At 41.3% G+C, this 19,894-nt stretch overlaps 1 protein-coding gene across 3 annotated transcripts in view; it reads right to left on the bottom strand.

Annotated features, from left to right (window-relative positions):
• Positions 1-19,894, bottom strand: part of LOC148013049 (Protein kinase superfamily protein) — a 50,527-nt gene that overhangs the window by 16,996 nt on the left and 13,637 nt on the right. The window contains exon 6 of one of the 3 annotated variants that reach the window (XM_087667627.1): positions 7,070-7,087. The exons of the other annotated variants lie outside the window; for them this stretch is intronic. Coding sequence (XP_087523753.1) covers positions 7,083-7,087 — 5 coding nt within the window. The 3' untranslated portion in view covers positions 7,070-7,082. Of the gene's footprint in view, positions 1-7,069; positions 7,088-19,894 lie in introns of those variants that run through there. 3 annotated transcript variants of the gene reach the window in all.

Genomic DNA, 19,894 nt, shown 5'->3' with positions numbered 1-19,894 from the left:
CAAAACAAGCTAGTCATTCTTAGGTCTCTACACTCACAATTGACCGTGGCATTCCATGGTACTTGAAGATATTTTGCATAAATATCTTTACCATATGTTCTAACTTAATCTTTTTCCTTACAGGAATAAAATGTGCATGTTTGCTGAATGTGCAAATGATAGTCCAGATTCCATCATTCCCTGAAGAAGTTCTTGGAAGATAAAAAATAAAATCCATGGTGATACTTTCCCGTGGCCTTTCTGGAATAGGCAGTGGTTGCAATAACCCTGGTGCCTTCTGTCTATCAAATTTGACCTTTTGACATACAAGGCAAGATCTGACATATGCATCAATATTAGATCTCAAGGCCAGCCAATAGAAAAAAGTCTCTACCGCTTTGACTGTAGCATCAATACCACGATGTCCTACATACAGTGGAGCATGACTTTCTAATAAAACTTTTGGCCTTAGTTGTTTTGTAACGCATAGTCTTCCATGCATCATGATCAAGCCTTCTTTGAACACATAATGATCATGATGTTGGCCATTGATCAACAGTTCATAGATTTTAGAGAAATCTTCATCATCAACATACTGCTCTTTCATATCATCCAATTCATAGTGATAAGGAATTAAAACAGCTGACACCTGTGGTTTGCGAGATAAAGCATTTGCAACTACATTCTTCTTGCCTTCCACATGCACTATCTGAAAATGAAACATAGATAGAAAAATTGCCCAACGCATGTGTTTCTCTAATAATTTAGTCTGTGTGAGAAAGTATCTGTGTTTGATGATCCATTTGCACTACAAAATCAGCACCAAGCAAATAGTGCTTCCAACTAGAGAGTGCATGGATCACAGCTAATAATTCTTTCTCATAAATTTGGTAAGTCCTTTCAATAACAAAAAGTACTCTACTCTCGTATGCCACAACTCAACCATTCTGCATTAATACAGCACCAATGTTGTTTCCACATGTATCACACTGCCCTACGAATGGCTTAGACAAATCTAGCAAAATAAGTACTGGATCTGTAGTCATTTTTCCCTTCAAACATCTAAATGATGATTTCTCTTTGTCAGTCCATTGCCATTTGACATTCTTCTTTTCAAGTGCATGTAAAGGATAAGCAATCTTTGCAAAGTGTCTTACAAATCTTCTGTAGTAAGAGCATAGACCAAGAAAACTGCAGACATCATGAACAGTTTTCAAGTCTAGCCAAGAGACAATTGCTTCTATCTTTGCAAGATCCATCTTCACACCATCTTTGGAAACTATGTGCCCGAGGAAGTGAATCTCTTCCAAAAAGAATTCACTCTTCTTACCATTAATGAGCAATCTATTACGCTTAACCTCATTAAAGACTGCAACTAGATGTTTTCTATCTTCCTCTTCATTCTTTGAAAATATAATCATATCATCAAAGAATGTGCCAACGAAACTTCGATAAGGGCGGAAAATTCTATCCATCATCCTGTTAAACGTAGCAGGAGCATTGGTCAATCCAAACGGCATGACTAAAAATTCATAGAGACCAAATGTCGTTCTAAAAGCAATCTTACGGATATCCTCTAGTTTGATTCTGATTTGATGGTATCCACTTTTCAAATCTATCCTGCTGAACATTCCTGCTCCTTGCATTCGATCAAGAATGTCATCTATCCTCGAAATTGGAAACCTATTCTTGATTGTGTTCTTATTCAAGGCTATGTAGTCAATACACATTCGCCAAGAGTCATCCTTTTTCTGAACTAACAACACAAGTGAACAAAACGGAGAACTACTGGGCTGAATTAGTCCCTTCTCTAAAAGCTCATTAACCTGTGTCATAATCTCTTTTTGTTGCACCGCACTGACCCTGTACAATGGCCTATTGGGTGGACTAGTCCCTAGAATAAGATCTATGGTATGGTCTTCACGCCTCTCAAGGGGTAACTCTCCTGGTAACGAATCTGAGAAACAGTCACTGAGTTTACCCAAGAAAGCCCTTCTACTTTCATCTAGTACAGACGCATTATAGTCAACTTCATTAACTTGCTTTGCAAAAACCAAGTATGCAGAAATATGATTTTTCATTACAGAAGTAATTGCAGAAGCAGAAACAACTGGGACAGACTCTCCTTTAAGCTTCACATCTAACACATGAATCTTGCCCCTATGTATAAGAGTAATCGTTCTATTGTAAGTATCCAAGATAGCGTGCTTCCTGTGGCACCATGGGATACCCAACAGAACATCACAGCCCTCTAAAGGCATAATATGCAACTCCTCTGTGTCCACATAGCTTTGAATATGTATACAAAGTTTGCCAAGAATGGGGGTGACAGGTTCAGTATGTCCTCGGCATGCCAAATCAGCATGTCCAACTGGTTCCATTTCCTCGGGATGTATGCCCAGTTTAGTTGCCAATGCCAGTGAGATAAAGTTTGCATGACCTCCAAGATCAAAGAAAATAAGCACTGTGGAATCTCTGATCTTTCCCCAAGCTCTGCACAATTCTATAGCATCATTAGCTAATTGATCTCCCACCATATCAAGCACTAAGCCAATGCTGGGCTTCTTTTTACTTGGTGCATCTTTATCCTCCGCATCTTTAGAAGATTGTTGTGGGCACTTAGAAGCAATATGGCCTTTCTGTTCACATATAAAGCATTTACCATCCATCGTTAAAGCCTTTTTTTCTTCAAATGATTTGCCAAAAAGTGGTCTCTTCTGTCCTTTACCCTATTTAAAAGAAGTCTGAGGTTGCTGCTGAAATCTTTTCTTCCAAAAAAACTTCTTTCTAAAGCTTGTCTTTTCTGGAAATTACTTCTTCTTCTTGCCAAGATCCTGCTTGAATTGAGAATCCTTCTTTTCAGTGCCTTCAAAGCTGTCAGCTTTTCCTTTCAACAACGCATTTGCCACACCAACATTTTCAATTAACTGTACCATATTTGTAACCCTAGTCTTGGTACAATAATCCCTGATGGCTTTGGGCAAGCTGCAACAGTACTTTTCAATTTGTTCTGACAGCAGCACTGTCCTATAACGACTCACGGGCAAAAGTGCTTCCCTAAATTTCTTATTGTACTCTTCTAAATCCGTACAATTTTCCACATCCAATTTATGCCATGCAGTCATGACATCTACTTCATACGTGTTAGTTAACCATGAGGCTACAAACAACTGTTTAAAATGGACCCAAGTGGCAGGTGCATATCCTTGCATCAACAATATGTTCCACCATTGCAAAGCATTACCTTTCAAAAAAGTTGCAGCCTTCTGCACCTTAGAAGTCTCAGTGAAATTCCCTCCTATGTAAGCTGCATCAAACTGTTGTGTAAATGTCAAAACTTTCAGCTTATCTTACATACCACTGAAGGTTTCAAACTTTATTGCCTGACCACCCTCTTTATAGTCTTTAGGCTTTGCACTTTTTGGTTTCAGGTTGTCATAGACAAGTGGCTATAAAAAGGGAAGTCCCTTACGCGCATTATCAGCATTCATTTCACATGTCTTAGCTGCCATATGTCCACTAGGCTGAAAAAAACCAGCCGCTGCATTTTGTATTCCAGGCATCAAATAAGGACTCTTCAAAGTCTAATAACAGCGCTGTAGACCAATATTAGCATAAAGTGGGTTCACTACCTCAATAGGTATCATTCCTCGTGGCCCTCTAGGCAAGTATCCCTGATAACCTATGGATAATCCAGCCATTGCTTGAAAAACTAACCCACCACCAAAGTAACCAAGATAGGTAGCAAACTAAGGAGGAATAGTATGATGTGTCACTTCTACATTACTACCTTGACCATTCACTCCTTGGTCCTGTGCTCATGCTTCTTGTTGCACTGGACCTGTCTCCATGTTTGGTGTCTTTTCCACATGCTCACGCACATTAGAAGTTTGCCTTTTTGAGCGCTCAATGGTATGATGTGATGACTCAGCCTGAGAATCCTCATTATGTGACTTCAAAAAATTTTGCATCCGAGGATTCTTTACAAGCTGTTCGAAAGAGCCAACCATACTGAGGAGTTGTGCCATAAACAAGTCCTCTTGTTCTTGCTCCTCATCCTGTGGTTCAATGTCAGTTCTAAAAGATGCTAACACCTGTGCACCAATACTCTCTCTTTGGTGTCTACGAGCAGAAGAAAAACTCTCTTCTTCATGAGGGAGTTTTCCTTTGCCTTTATCCATGTCTGCCATCTCTCTAATCCTGTAATCTTTGTAAAACCTGTGTGTATGGCCTTTTCACCCAAAACTGTCCGAGCTTAAATTCTTACAAAAAAGAATTCAAATCTCGAGGATTAAACCATGAAACCAGTCTATGACTCACATAAAGCGGTAGTTCATTCAATTAATACCTGGTCTTTTCTCTCGCACATAAACACAGAGGCCTCGCTCCCTAGGTCAACACCAGATTGGCCTCGAAGACCGGCGCCCCTCTTGATATTTATTTATCAATTAAAAGATGAAAAATTACAAAAATGATAATGTTCGAAAATACATAACCTGTAAACAATTGGTTTTCATCTCTTCTAAGTAATCCCAGCTGCATAAGAACAGTACAGCATGTCCATATCAACATGCCTTTTAGAAAAGCATTTTCTGTGACCAAAACTCAATGATTCCTGTGCAGAATTGCAATCTGCAGATCTGTGAATTCATTGTTCTTACTGTCCAGCATGTCCTAAATTCATTGTTCTTACTGTCTAGCATGTCCACAGTTCATTGTTCTTACTATCCAGCATATTGTTCTTACTGTCCAGCATGTGCAGAATCCATTGTTCTTACTGTTCAACATGGGACCAAAATTCAATGATTCGTGTGCAAAATTATAGTCTGCAAATCTCTGAATTTACTGTCCTTATTGTCCAGCATGTCCAAAGTTCACTGTTCTTACTGTTTCACCATGTCTAGAATTCACTGTTCTTATTATCCAACACCATCTCGAGTGGCTAAGCACACAGTCCCAAACCACTGGCATTCTATTTTTCAGTGCTCATTCAATATGGAACTGGTCCCAAGGCTCAGACAAACCATTAGTCCAATTCATCTCAATGCGTGCCTCTTCTAGCCATGCAAAGATCCCGACTTATTCCAAGAGAACTCTGGGGGTAAGAAGCAAAAGCAACAAAACAAAAGAAAAATAAAATATTTATATTAGTAAATAAGAAAAGCAGCTATAAAAAGTATCACCACCTAGTGACACCTATCCCAGATCTTTCATCTCAAAGCTTTTCTTGAGATGAGCCTTAAAAGCATCTAGCTCATCATGAGCTTTCCCTGCTAAAAGCATGTCATCCACATACAAAATCAAAATCAGTAATGAGCTTTCTTTTGTACAAGCACAAATCCATAGCACTATAGCTATAGCCTTGTGACTGCATAAATGCATCAAATTTGTGGTGCCATTCCCTAGGTGCCTACTTCAAGCCATTGAGACTCTTCCTCAATCTGCACACTAGGTATTCCCTGCCAAGCTCTGCAAAGCCTTGAAGCTGCTCCATGGATATCTCATCATGCAAGTCCCCATGTAAGAAAGCCGTTTTGACATCCAACTGATATAAGTCCAAGTCAAGTTGTGGAGCCAAAGCCAAGACAAATCGTAGGATGGTCATCTTAACCACAGGAGAGAAGACCTCATCAAAGTCAACACCATGCTCCTACTTAAAACCCTTTGCTACCAATCTGACCTTGTATGCCGTCCTAGGGTGTCCAAGGGTACTTTTCAACTTACATGCCCATTTGCAAGGCGAAGCCCTCTTGCCACTAGGCAAGGAAACCAAATCCCACGTACGATTCTTATGCAACAAGTCAATCTCAAATCATAGCCTCATCATAGATGAGAAGCTCTCCTACATTTGTAACCAAGACATAATCTATGGAGGGCTCATAGGGGTCAAGAGGTCGTCTATCTCTAGTAGAACGCCTCAATGCAGGCTGTGCTACCTGTCCAACATCTTGTCTACCATCCTGTCTAGCATCCTCGCCATAAGGATCGGCTGCTTGTGCAAGTTGTCTAGCTAGTTTTGGGAAGCACGGGACTCCTCCTGAAAGATAACCTTGCATATCTCAACAACTTTCTCAAACTGCATATGCATTTTGTCCTCATGAAACACAATGTCATGACTGCGGATCACTTTTCACACCTACGGATCCCAAAGACGATATCCCATCTCATCTGCATCTCCATAGCCAAGGAAAATACATTTTTCACTTTTAGAATCCAAATTATTGCGTTTGTCCTTGGGCTTATAGCAGAAGACCTCATATCCAAAGACACGCAAATGAGCATATGAGAGAGGCTTTCCTATCCATACCTCCTTTGCAACCTAGAAGTCAATACCACTACAAGGTGACCTATTAATGAGATGCATGGCAGTAGAGACTACCTCAACCCAAAAATGTTCTGGTAAGCCTGCTTGGCTAAGCATACTACAAACCCTCTCTTGGATAGTCCTATTTATACACTCAGCCATACCATTCTAGGAAGGGATGTAAGGAGCGGTCAACTGACGCTTAATACCCTACTCATCACAAAACTACTTAAAGGCACGTAAGACGTACTCCCTCCCGTTATCGTTTCCTAGGCATTTCAACCTATGCCCAAACTCATTTTTTACAAGAGCAAGCCAACGCTGAAAAACGGCTAATGATTTCTGCTTTATGGAATAAGCCTAAACCTTGCGTAAATAATCGTTAATAAATGTGACAAAGTACTTCGCACCCCCTAATGACTGATAGAGTATGTGTCCACATATATTTGAATACACAAGAGCCAAAGACTCACCCGTGCGTGGAATACCAGACTTTTTATGCGAATTTCTAGTCTGTCTGCCATATAAACAATAATCACACAACTCAAAATGCGAGTAATCAAAAGGCGGAAGATACTACAAAGCACTGAGCATTTTCATTCCCTTAAGCACCATATGCCTAAGACGAGCATGCCAGAGAGATACATGTGGGATAGAACCCATTGACAAAGCATGGTCAATAGTACCAGATACAACAAAGAGATAGAGGCTACCAGACTTGGCACCTCTTGCAAGAATAAGCTTACCATGAGTTATCTTCCATGCAGAATCACCAAAGCATATATGATAACCTGTATCATCAAGCTGCCCAACAAACATAAGGCTTTTAGTCAGTGTGGATACATGGCGTACATTATGCAAAACAAAAGTGCTACCAGAGAAAAACTATAGAGTAACATCACAATGCCAACAATAGCATGAGACCGATCATCACCTAAGCGCACAATATCAAATACACTGCAATAGATATGAAACCACTCACAGTAGGGGGTCACATAAAAAGATGCACCCAAATCCAAGAGCCAATACTATGCATGCATAGATTGAGCTTCAATCAACTGAGAGGTATCACATGAAGAGACTGCTAAGATGTAGTCACCATCAAATTCCTTAGACTGCATGACATTTATCTCCTCATCTTTACACTGGACTTTGCAAGTATAATACTGTGATCATTGGATTTCTCTTGCAGTTTTTATTTCCCCTTTTCTTTGCACTTGTCATCGTGCATCTTATAGCACTGCGGTAGTATATGTCCTGATTTCCCACAATAATCGCATGTAAAATCAAACTTATATCCACGAGACTTGTTGCGTCCACGTGACTTAGATTGGGACTTCTGAGAGTCGTTCCCATGGCAATCATTATCTTTCTTGTCACTTCTACCATCTCTAATGGATAAAGCATGTCAACTACGAGAAGCATTATTGTTTTTCCTGTTAATTTCTTCAGTCAAAAGAGCATTCTCTACATCTTTCAATTTAAGCCCATCAAGTTTGTTGATACAGATCGCAGTGCGAAATACATCCCAAGACTCGAGTAAAGTGCCAAGCAGAAACAAAAGATACAGATTATCTTGAAACTCAATATCTGGTTGAAGCATATTCTTCATGATAGAATGAAACTAGTTAAAGTGAGTAGATAAATGGAATCCCCTCCATGCAGCAATCCATCAACTATTTAAGCCAATACATCTGTGAAGCAGGGCTCTACTTTGCATAAAGTTCCTAAATCTTTTCCCATAGATTCCATACACTCTGATATTCATCTTCAACAACATTATTGTGGACCTCTTCAGAGAGTGATAAAATGATAGTGGACTTGCATAGTGCATCTAAATCAGCCCAGTCATCATCATCCATGTTCTCGAGTTTAATACATTTGTTTCTTAGTAGCTTAATCTACAATTTCTGTACCAAAACCTGTCATATTTGAGACTTCCAATAGCCATAGTTGGTGCCATCCAACTTGGCAATGTTAAACAAAGCCGTATCTTTAAGATAATCAGCCATAATGAGTCAAACAAAGGCTGACTATGCAAAAAACAGCCTGCTGTAATTAGCAATAAACAAGTCAAAACCATTGTCAAAACAAGCTGAAAATAAAAGAAACTGCTAAAATGACCAGTTGTTCACCAAATAGTACCAAAAGTACATCGAAATGACATGATTAAGCTCAATAAATACATCACAATCCGCATAAAACAGCTTGTTGTAATAAATCACAGTAGTGAGAAAAAGAGAGCAAACAATGAGCTGACAGCGATCCAAAGTGAAGTATGATTGCCAAGTCAGATCCTGCATGAAGCAGGCATGTAACAAACACTGTAGCAGCCAAGAACCATGAGCCAAACATCCAAATGTGTCAGAGCAATCGATGTGAGTAGAAGAATACAAGCCCTAGCATAAAGAACTTAGAGAATAAGCCAAGCTAGGTATATGCCTAACTGATATGACCTAACAAAGGTCGGTGTATGCTCAAAGAGAATACGGATCAAATCAGCCCAAAAACATCCAATGCAAACAAGTATATATCAAGAGCATAGACATGTAAGAGATCCCAGTCTCATCTACTCAAGAAGCTCAACTACATAAACCACTCCAAAGATAGCATGAAGCTCCCACTCGCAGAAAGATCGATGTCAATCGCGCAACTAAACTCAAAGATAGCATGTGAATACATAAGGCATCATGGAGCCAAGACCGTATATCAATAGAGCATCCAGAGCAAGGGATTGGTCAAGCATCACCTATAACATCCAATACATCATGTAACAGTCAATGTCAAATCTCTGACAATCCAAATAAGCATCCAAGAGCTCCAAAGTATACAAATAAAAGCCCAACTGAAGCTCCAAGTGACAATCAAACACAAACAATGTAAGGAGCATGCATTTCAAACATATGCATCAAAGCATGTACCGAAGGGTCAAGCATAGATCATAGGCATAATGACTATCACAAAGTATGCCACTGTAGACCAATGTCAATCAAATGCCAACCGAAGCGGAGCTCAATCGAAGCTCAAAAGGCATTCCGAAGCAATACAAGACATGTGCCAACCTCTGTATACATCCGTGTAGTCATATGAGTCACCTAAGAAGCACCTGTGACCAATAGGTAAAGCATACACTGACCAAATAGGCTTCAGCCCTAGTTATTACAACAATAAAATCACTGTCAAAACTGAGTAAATCAGTCCTCAAATCAAGCTCAAAGCCACCTCAAATCATAGGCATATGATATACCAATGTACTAGCATCAATGATATGCATCATTAGTGCATATAGAATACCCGAATCATGGCCAGGAACAATAGGCATATAAAATCCCTATTAAAAGAGGTTCAGCCTTGCTGTATACAGCAATGAATACACTTTCAAACCAAGCTATTTCAGTATCAAAATCAGCTCCAAATCCAATCCATAACATGTGCATAGCATTCCCATACACGTAGACATCAACCCAACATAACCGGGCATCATTAGACCAACAATGTTGACCATAGAAGCATCAAATAGCGTGCTGCCCTGTATTTCCAGCCAGCAAATCTCAGCCAAAACAAAGTAAATGAAGTGGTTAAATCAGTCCAAAATCAACTCCGAGCAATGACATAGTATCCCCGAATATATAAGCATCAACCGAGCATAACCGAGCATCATCCAACCAATGGCAATGAGTGTAGATATCTAAGATAAGTGCTGCCCTATTTTATGACAGTCTGTGGACTGTTATAATAGTCCAAAACTGAAGCTTAGCACTCAAATCGAATGCCAATAGTGGAAGGATCAATGCTAAGTATCAAAACCAAGTGCATAAGTACTTGTATAGCTGCCCAATGAAGAAGATATGTTGTAGGAGATAAAAAACGTGAGCTGCTGCTAAAAAAAGGGTCTATTTCACACAGTGTGATGCTACACTAGTAGGGTGAGGGCTATGGGGGGCTGCTCCAACTTGCTCAAGAAGGCTCAAAGAGTGCCCAAGAAGAATGCAACCTATAGGGAAGCTCGAATGGAGTGCCTATGGCTGCCAACAAAGTAGGTATTCAAATGGAGGCTAAGAGTGTGCCAGACCAAGCTCGAGCTCACAAAGAAAAAGGCTGTGATACTAGTTGAAGGGAGGTGAGCCTTGAAGTGGAAGCACGAGCACAAGCAAGAGCTATGGTGGAAGGAGCAAGAGTAAGAGAGCGAGACACACAATGTGGAAACTCCAACACTCACAATGTGTGACCAACCTTCCCTTTATTCAAATGTCACTAAAAGAATAAAAAATGAAGTGACAGTGATGGGCACCCGTTACCTGTACTGTTAGTGTAGTAATACACAAGCGGCTAGACAGAGGCACCTTTATCCCCAACACATTTGGCACATCTCGCGATCCATCTCCTTTATCCCATTCCAAGTTTGTATAACCCTTTTAAGTCATATGGAGCAAAACCCCCTCTTGTTCTTTTTGTGGTGTAGGATCCGGATGATTTTTAGTATATTAACTTTAATAGAGAAGACTCTCAAAGTAAACACCCTTCATCAAGTATGTCTCTACCATCTGTTTCACTTGAGCAAGTAAACCACACTTCTCAACTCCCTCCCATCCACCACTATCTTCCACACATTCTGATCTACTCACATCTTCATTCCCAAATCTTGGATTACATTCCACTTCCGCTCAAAGCACATCAAGGGTTGGATCTTCCATCTCCGCTCCCAACACCACCTCATTCTCCCTCCTACCATCTACCTACCTTCATTCACTCCACCTCTTGGTGCATCGTTGGGGAAAATGCCACCCTTAAACACTATACCTTCCACCTACCCCCACTTTACCACATCCTTCCACTATAGAATGGTTGTGACACCATCCCCCTCACTACCCCCGAACACTTACAAAACCCCCACACGACCTTTCAAACGCAAGGATATCCATTCTCTGCTTATGGACTATCATCACACATCCCTTGGGTCACTTCTACGTAGGAATTTCCATCCACTCCTCCCCGTGTCCCTATCTCTCCACCTTGGGCTCCACAGGCGATTACCATGCCTATACCCAATCCACCCTTGTCCACATTTAAATCCGCTATGCACACTTTTCATATGTATGGTAGGCACTCTGGGATTACTTTCCAAGTGTACTCCACTCCATCTCCCTATCCACCCTACCTCCATTACACACCTCCATCTCCTAGCACTACCATTCATGTTGCAACAGCCATAAATGCCTTCACGAATAAGACACGTTTAATCGGGTCGAATTCCACCACTTGGTCGAACTTCATGTAACAAGTGCTCGAATCTCAGGGACTTTGGAACCTCGTCGTTGGTATCAAGTCCCTCCATTAGCTCACCTTGATCACATCCATTAATGGAGAGGCCCCAATGTCACAGCCAATGTTGAGTTAATGCAAGGGTTGCTTCTTGAGTTCCACTCTCAATTCCAACATTTTCCCCTCACGTTTGAGCATTGGAGTCATCTCATTGGCCACTATGTGTCTTGAGATCGCACTTGACGTATCAATTTCGATTTTAAGCTTTAGGAGTTTTCAATTAAAGAAGGGGTTAATTTGAAAGTCAAGTTGGCCAAATATCGGTGGTTACCCATTAAGTTTGCTACTATTGGCTTCCTAAAGTCAAACAACAATCAAGTCATATTCTTCTTGAACAAATTGCCTGACAAATACTTCCATTTTATCCAGCACATTATCTCACAACCTAGATTGCGACCTTTGCATTTGAGTGGCTATTCTTGCATTACACAACACTGCATGATCAAGTCCACAAGAAGTCCTCCACACACATCCATTCAAAGGGGCGAGGGTTGATTGCCTCTTCTTCAAGAGGAAAAACTAACCATGACAATAACTCGCAAGATACGAAGGCAAACCAAAACAAGAGTGACACCATTTTCGCCGACAGAAACAATGAAACACGACACCTTTCGCAACAAATCCCTAAGAAAAATAGATTTTTTACACAATGCTAAACGTCGGGCTATGTGGACGAGGAGTGTTGTACAAAGGCCCAAGGTCTTCCTCCTAGAAAACCACCGCAAATTGCGAGAACTACCTCCACTCCAACTGGCCAATCCATTGGGGCTACACCTCCCGCTCCTGCACCATCTACCCCAACTGCTATTGGATATGTGGCCCACGGACAACCTCAACAACCTATCTCCTTCACTACTCTTGAAGGATTCACTGATTGATCCACTAGTGGTTCCACTATTGCACTTTACGCATTCATTCCTAGAATATCCATTGCACCTTCTAGGACCACTTTCCCACCTCGCCCTATGCAATGATGGCCACACACTTGGCCTTTCCTTTTTTAGACTTCCGTCGCATACTTACATGCTCATTGCATTGCACTTAGCTTTGCTCTCTTTTATTTTCAGTTTTGTTTTTGAAGCATCTCACTCCTCACCTCTGTGCTTGCAATTTTTTTCTCTTTTGTAGAGTTTTGTATTTCAATGTAGGACTAACATACAAGCTTGTACCAATACTTCCTAAGCTGGAGACAAGAGATGTGCATTGTTCCTTTCATGGTTCCATCTACTTGAAGTTTTTCTCTATTACCAACGTGGAGGCTTCCCCTCCAATGGCGGATCATGCAACATCTCTCTTGATGCTATCATGGTGGTGCCTTCTATCTTTGCTCTTCCAGTAGGGATGCTTCATCATTTTTATCCGCACGGTTCTCGGCACCACATAAAGACCAGCATCCTCATGCTCCTCTTCCTTCTTCCACATCAACCTCCAAGTTAAGAGGGGGTTTCTACCCTTCTAAGTATTCTACAAGTTTTGACACTTGCCTTCCAAATCGTAGCCTTTCTTCCCTGTTGTACCCTCCTCTATGCATTGCATAATTTCATCATCTTTGTACCAAGGCGCTTGGGCAAATGAACAATTTTCCCATGAGAAACATTATCTAGCACCTGTTGCATGAGCATTCTTCAACATGTAGCATACTATGCATCCAATTGTACAGAGCACCACTAGAATCCTAAGTTGTTTCCATCGGCGGATTACACTATCATTCTTCTTCCCATGATACTTCATCACCTTCCCCTCGTCATCGACATCCTCGAGTGGTTAGGTAAGCTTGTATTGTTTTGTGATGTGTTAGATATACCATCCCTACTTTCGTCTTTTGGGTCACTATTACTTAATCGACTGCCACCCCTAAATTTCACTTTTCACCCAAAAAAAAAAAAAGTTCAATGTGATTCCATCCGCCTTTGTAGGGCTTGGTAGGCCACTAACCAGTCAAAGAGTACCCTTTGTCCGATGCCGTGTCCTCTCTAAGGTGACTACTTGGACTCCCTTGGTAAGATAACCATCACCTCTATAATCTTGATAAACACCTAGGTAGCTAGCGTGCACCCCTTGTCCAATACCCTAGCTGCTTTGGGGTGGGACGCCTTGGGGTAAACATTGTAGGCCTTCCATTTACGCTCAGTTTTGGGCTTGAGAGGAGGTGTTGAGCTAAAACACGCGTTACAACTGATTAGCATTTTTTAAACAATCCCAAAACACACTTAATTAATGGAAAACGCTAATTTGGTACGTGGTTTGAGAGAGTTTTAGTGGTCCCCCAAACCCTAAATTTCTGGGACACCCTTCAACATCTATAAATAGACAAGCTACCCAGCATTCAACTTCATCCTTTTGTGCAGGTTTCTCACTCTACCGTGTAAATTTCAACCATCAGCCACCTACCATCTACTATTCAGCCATCACCAACTACAACCCATCAATATCCAACCCTAGACGGCCTATTTTCAGCCATCGCCTTGATGTTTGGAGATTTCCATCTACTGCATTATCATAACACTTGATCGGCCTGCGTTTTCAGCATCTCCTGCTAAGTGACAAGCTATTGTCATCTCTCCCACCATGACTGCTACAATATCTGCGTTTTTGCTGTCAACAAGCAAGTCGTCTACAGCACCAAACACCTCTCCTATTGTCACCTCAGTTTCCTAACACTGGTGATCAGCATTTGGTGTTTCTTGCACTCCAGCACTCCAACTAGTGGTCACAACACTTGGGATCCATCTCCAGTGGACATCACTCTCCCACACTGCATTGCTCTGCCCTTCAGCATTCTGTACACTCTTACATTCATTTATAGCATTCATTCACTTCAGAGTTTCTTCTCTTTGCGTTTAAGTTCTAAGATTTTGCGTTTTGCATTTTGCATTTAGGGTTTGAGTTTTGCTTGTCTCTGTCTTCGTGTTTCAATCTTGGTCGTAGATGCTCGGTTTCCTCAGTGCAAACCCTAGCATATCTTCATAGATGAGTAGGTCGCCAAGCTATGTCAACTCAAAATGCAACAATATGGACTGTCTAGAGCTGATGGTGATGTGAAGAAGACCTCCAAAATGAAATCACCTCCTTGTAAGGCATCATGACCAACTGGACAACACCACGAACTAAGATATCCACCAAAGTAGAGGTGTGGACAACAAGGGTAGAGGGTTGAGGCTAAAGGTGTTGTGGGGAAATGATAAAGAATGAATGAGAGAGTAAATGTAGAGTGATGAATGCCCATGCCCTATTTATAGGTACATGAATCACTAAACTATCTAGGGTTGCACACCCACTCTATCGAAAGGTGCCTAGGCACTAATAAATGACAAAACTAAAGCTTTTTGGGTGTTGTAAATGGAGACAAAAATGAAGTAATGTAATACAATGAACTTAATGACTTTGATATCTCAACAACACTACCCCAATTGCATCCGTTCCAACTAAGAGATTGACATAGACATTCCTTTACCAATCTGGTTGGTGCAAATTTTCCAATCTTTAGAATACTTCTTTTACCTTTAGAAAGCCTCTTCACATTTCTCAATCTGTACCAAGGGATCCAACCTTACATCTTGTTGAAGACGAAAAAGCAATTGGTAAGCTAGTGAAATAAACCTAGACAAATACTTAACATTTTGAATAAATGTCATTACCTTTCTTCCATCTTTGAGAGAAGGGAGTCACATCAAAGCCTTTACTTACTCAAAATCCACCTCTATTCCATTTTCGAAAACCACGTGTCCTACTAGCTTCACCCTAGCCTAAGCCAATCTACACTTCTTAAAACTTAGTCGAATCCCAAAGTCATCTAGTCTCCTATCGGCCATATCAATCTTTTCACAATGATTAGCTTTGGCACTATAGCCAAAAAAATCAACGATGAATACCTTATAAACTTTCCCAAGTAGGGGGCCAAAACTGTATTTACCCTTTTCGAAAACCAAGCTAGGCCCCTAGATAGACCATAGGGTAACACTCTATAATAAAAACATCCCCATAGCACTATGAAGGTTGTCTTATTTGAACCTTAGAAGAAATTGCCAATTGAAAATACCTTGATTATCCATCACATAGACTATACCTCTCATAGCCTACTATCTCATCCAGAATCTCATCAATGAAGGATAATCGATAATGGTCTCTTTGTGTAACAACATTTAGGGATTAAAAATCCGCACAATTTCTAAGCATGTAAATCCAACCTTCAGTAGTTTATCCACTCACCAAGCTATCCTTGAATCTCTTCCTATGAAGTGACAAATAGATCTGAACACTTTCCAAGTATACTTCTATAAGTTTCATTGTGAGAGTGCATCATGGAAAGGAAAATGAACACAAAGAGAAGACTAAATGAAACACAAGAGAGAGAAGGAACAAACTGACTTGGCAGAAGGATACAAGGTTGCAATGTTCAGTCCCAACACACAAAACTGAACATTAATGTGCACACTAGTCAATGGCAAGGGGATGAAGGAAAATGAAAAGGGTTGGCTGGATGATGATCACAATGGACTTTGCACAACCATAAAAGTAGTTTGTTCCATCTAGCTTTGTAGATTCTAGTACAAAGGGTAGGACACACACTTGCATAAGGGGTGCCATCATTGCCAATCGAGAACTAGTAACCCTGGAAGATTGTGAGGGAAGAGAGATAAGTGTCAAAAGTGGATGCAGCAATAATGGAAGCATATGCGTATGTTGAAATAGACTACTCAACACAAGACAAAGAGAGAAGAAGAACACTACAAAAGAAGAGAACTCAAAATAAGACTTGGGAAATGGAAGACGTGAGTCACTGGCTGCATGGGCACTCGCAGTGGCTCCTCTCTCCAACAGGACCTCTTGGTGATGAATGATGATGAGTGAGGAGGAGGAGCACAATATATAGGCAATAAATATGCCACAAACAACAACTGCTCGATCAACATTAAATACTAGCTTACTAGTACAAAATACCTAAAATGCCGCAAATAAAGCACAATAAAAATGCCTAAAATATCTAACACGTGCCCAACCCAATCTAGTATGCACAGACACACATGAGCCAATATATTTGCTAACACCCTCTCTCAAATCATGGGTGATCTAATACAATACAATATACAATGATAATGTTCCATCGTAGTAAATACAACAGTGTCCACTAGAGTAGAACCAGAGATACCCAAGCAATGGGTGCACAAGCCACCATCAAGGTGCCTTGAAGAGAACCTGATTTCGATGCCAATCGTACCAACTCTTGAAAAGAGATAAGAATCAAAGCAGCTCTCAATGTCTATCAACAATGTCTCACTGTAGCATACAAGACCGTCCTATTAAAAATGCCTTTGTACATATGTGCACATGGATTCCCCGTCTTTGGCTAGATCACCAAAGTGTCTCCTCATGTGAGCACAAACTAGGAGTCAATCCCTCTCTCTATCAAAGACCATCTCATCATGAACCTAGATACCAATCCCAGCTCCAGGATCGAAACCTGCTAGACTTCGATCGATGTCCCATGGACTTCTCTCTCTGAAACTTGTGCACTGATATACTTGTATAGGTGAGGTTCACCACCCCATCTCACCACCCTCTCACACTCCCTCTCTGGGACCAGAGAGTTGTGAGGAATGACCGCATCACCTCCTGTACTAGAAAGCGGAAGGACGAGGGGCAATCAAATCCTTCCCTCAATCGAAAGATGAGGATCCTTGCCATGCCCTGGCCTTTGCCTTGGCTAGAGGATCTAAATCAAAGTCTGAGGAAGAGGATGACTCAATAAAAGAGTCCGGACCCTCTTTCTTCTTCTTCTTCTCCTTCTCCTCCTTCTTAAAGCCACTAAATCCTTGTAATCCTTCCGCAAGTGTCCCTTCCTACCACAATGATAACATTGGGCCTTCGACTTCTTCTTCTTGTCACCCCTCTCTGAAGCTACAAGAGCCTCACCAAAACTTGCATAATGAGAAGCCCACCTTGTAGACGCAAAGATGCCCTATGCTTAAGCAACAACAAAGACATGTGGATAAAACTCACAAAGGTAGAGAATGTCTACGCACCCAAAGCATTGGCCACTCCCTCAAACTCCAAGGGAAGCTTGTAGAGCACCATCCCTACAAGGTGTGACTCTGGAAGAGCAGACAACTTGTGTCGAAGCTGGTCCTATACATATGTAACATAGAGCAAAAATGACTAAATTGTGTCCTTAGGCTTGAACCTCAATTGTTGAAGCTATCCATAAAGTATCATTGCATGCATGGTGAAAGGTGCCTCGTACAACATCTGAAGCTTCAACCATACTTCTAGGCATGTCTTGCATGAGATAACTGCCGGTAGAACAACTTTAGCAATACATCAAAGAAGAGCAAAATAGGCACGAGCATCATCTATATCTCATGCAAGCACGGCTTTCTCTTAATTGTCCTCATTAAAATCTTCTAAAGCTAGAAAAGGACACTGAGGACGTGGAATAGCTCCACAAACAATGTATCATAATCACTTTTGCACGAACCAAGCTTTCATAATAGCAATCCATGTTAGATAATCATGGCCATATAACTTATTAACAATAGAAGTGCACAAAGGGGCCATGTGGAGAGGGAACAGGAAGAGAAGATAGAGGATAGAAGATAGACAGAGAGAAAAGATAGCCAAACCAACAACAAAGACTCCATAAAATGAGAGTTCACACACAATGGAAACCAAAATCTCTTCAAAACAGAAGAGCAACTGCAGCGAGACTGAAAACACAGCCAAAAAATGCTGAAAACTGCAAAAACAACCTATAGACAGTCTCCCAGCCAGCAATCAAGGTTCGGAAACCAAAACGCAAGCTGATGTGAGCAATAAATGCAATAAACTAACGATTACAGGTCAGACAACTGTCACAGGCTGTAAACACAAACTTTTGTACAAAAAATATAGGCTACAATAGACCACAAACATGTCGGAAGCAATCAGCAGCAGGTCGCCTAATCAAAAGAGGTATTAGAGACTTGTAATCAACAGCAAAACATTAGTAGGAACTTAGGTCCTACAATCTGATACCATGTCAAAAGTGGATGCAACAATGGAAGCGTATACGTATGCTGAAATAGACTGTTGGACGCAAGACAACGAGAAAAGATGAACACTACAAAAGAAGAGCACTCAAAAGAAGACTCGGGAAATCCAATCCATATACTAACACATGAGACAGTCACATACAACAATAAGTCACTAGCTGCGTGGGCATTGGCACTGGCTCCTCTCTCCAACAAGACCTCCAAGTGATGAATGATGAGTGAGGAGGAGGAGCACAATAAATAGGCAATAAATATGCCATAAACAACAGCAGGTCAGCCAACATTAAATGCTGGGCAACTGGCACAAAATGCCACAGATAAAGCACAATAAAAATGCTTAAAATATCTAGCACATGCCCAGCCCAATCTCACATGCACAAACTCACACATGAGCTAACATATCTACTAACTATCAAATGGTGGTCCAAAAGGGGCCCGCTCATGGTCAGTCTAATGATCCTCACGGTCACAACCTTCACGTTCTCAATCATAGCTTTGACGGTCCTCACGGTCCCAATCAACATGTTCCCCGTAGTCATACGCATCAGCCATAGATGTCCTTCAAGGAAACCTGCAATAAGAAACACAAGAAAATGCTGCAGGTGTTGGAGAAGCCAGCATATAAAGAGTGTATTCCACCTGTTCGAGGCTCACTGGCTGCTGTGCAGCAGAAGAGATTATGGCAGCAGTAATGACCAAAGAATATCCAAGGTAGGAAGCACAAAGCACTGCTGATTCATGAGTCTGGACTGAAATCAAGAAAACAGCCTGTGCAACAGGCTGCAGCTGATCAACCTGCCGAAAGGAGTCTTCCCTGCAGAAAATGCAATGTACCAGGATGACATCAGCAGATAAAGAGGTCACCCAGCACAGTATGGTACCACCCATGCTGCAGATTGAGCTGCCCAGCAAGGGGGTATCAGTCTCTGCACAAAATGCAGTATAAAATGGGCTGCCTGCACAAAAACGCACACAGAGAATGGCTCGTCCCCACAAAAAAGAAGGTCCCCCACACAAGAAATGACACCACCCAGCAAAGATAAAGGGTCCTCTTGATCATCTACAGGGTGAAGAGATGAAGTCCAGCACTAAAAACTCTAAAGGTAGAAGGCAGAATTCAGGTCGCCCTCTGCTGTTTGACTAAAACACACAGTCTGGTCCACCTGCAAATGTCACCTTGCTGGCTGGAAAGGTGGACAGCTGATCCTCTTTGAAGACTCCAGTTCCCAACTTGGTAAAAGCTACCATGTGAGAGCGCGCA

This window comes from Lygodium microphyllum, chromosome 26, assembly GCF_053477565.2.
Source record: "Lygodium microphyllum isolate KBCC chromosome 26, Lygodium_microphyllum_v1.1.10, whole genome shotgun sequence".
Taxonomy (NCBI): domain Eukaryota; kingdom Viridiplantae; phylum Streptophyta; class Polypodiopsida; order Schizaeales; family Lygodiaceae; genus Lygodium; species Lygodium microphyllum.
This window is presented reverse-complemented; position numbering and strand designations above follow the sequence as displayed.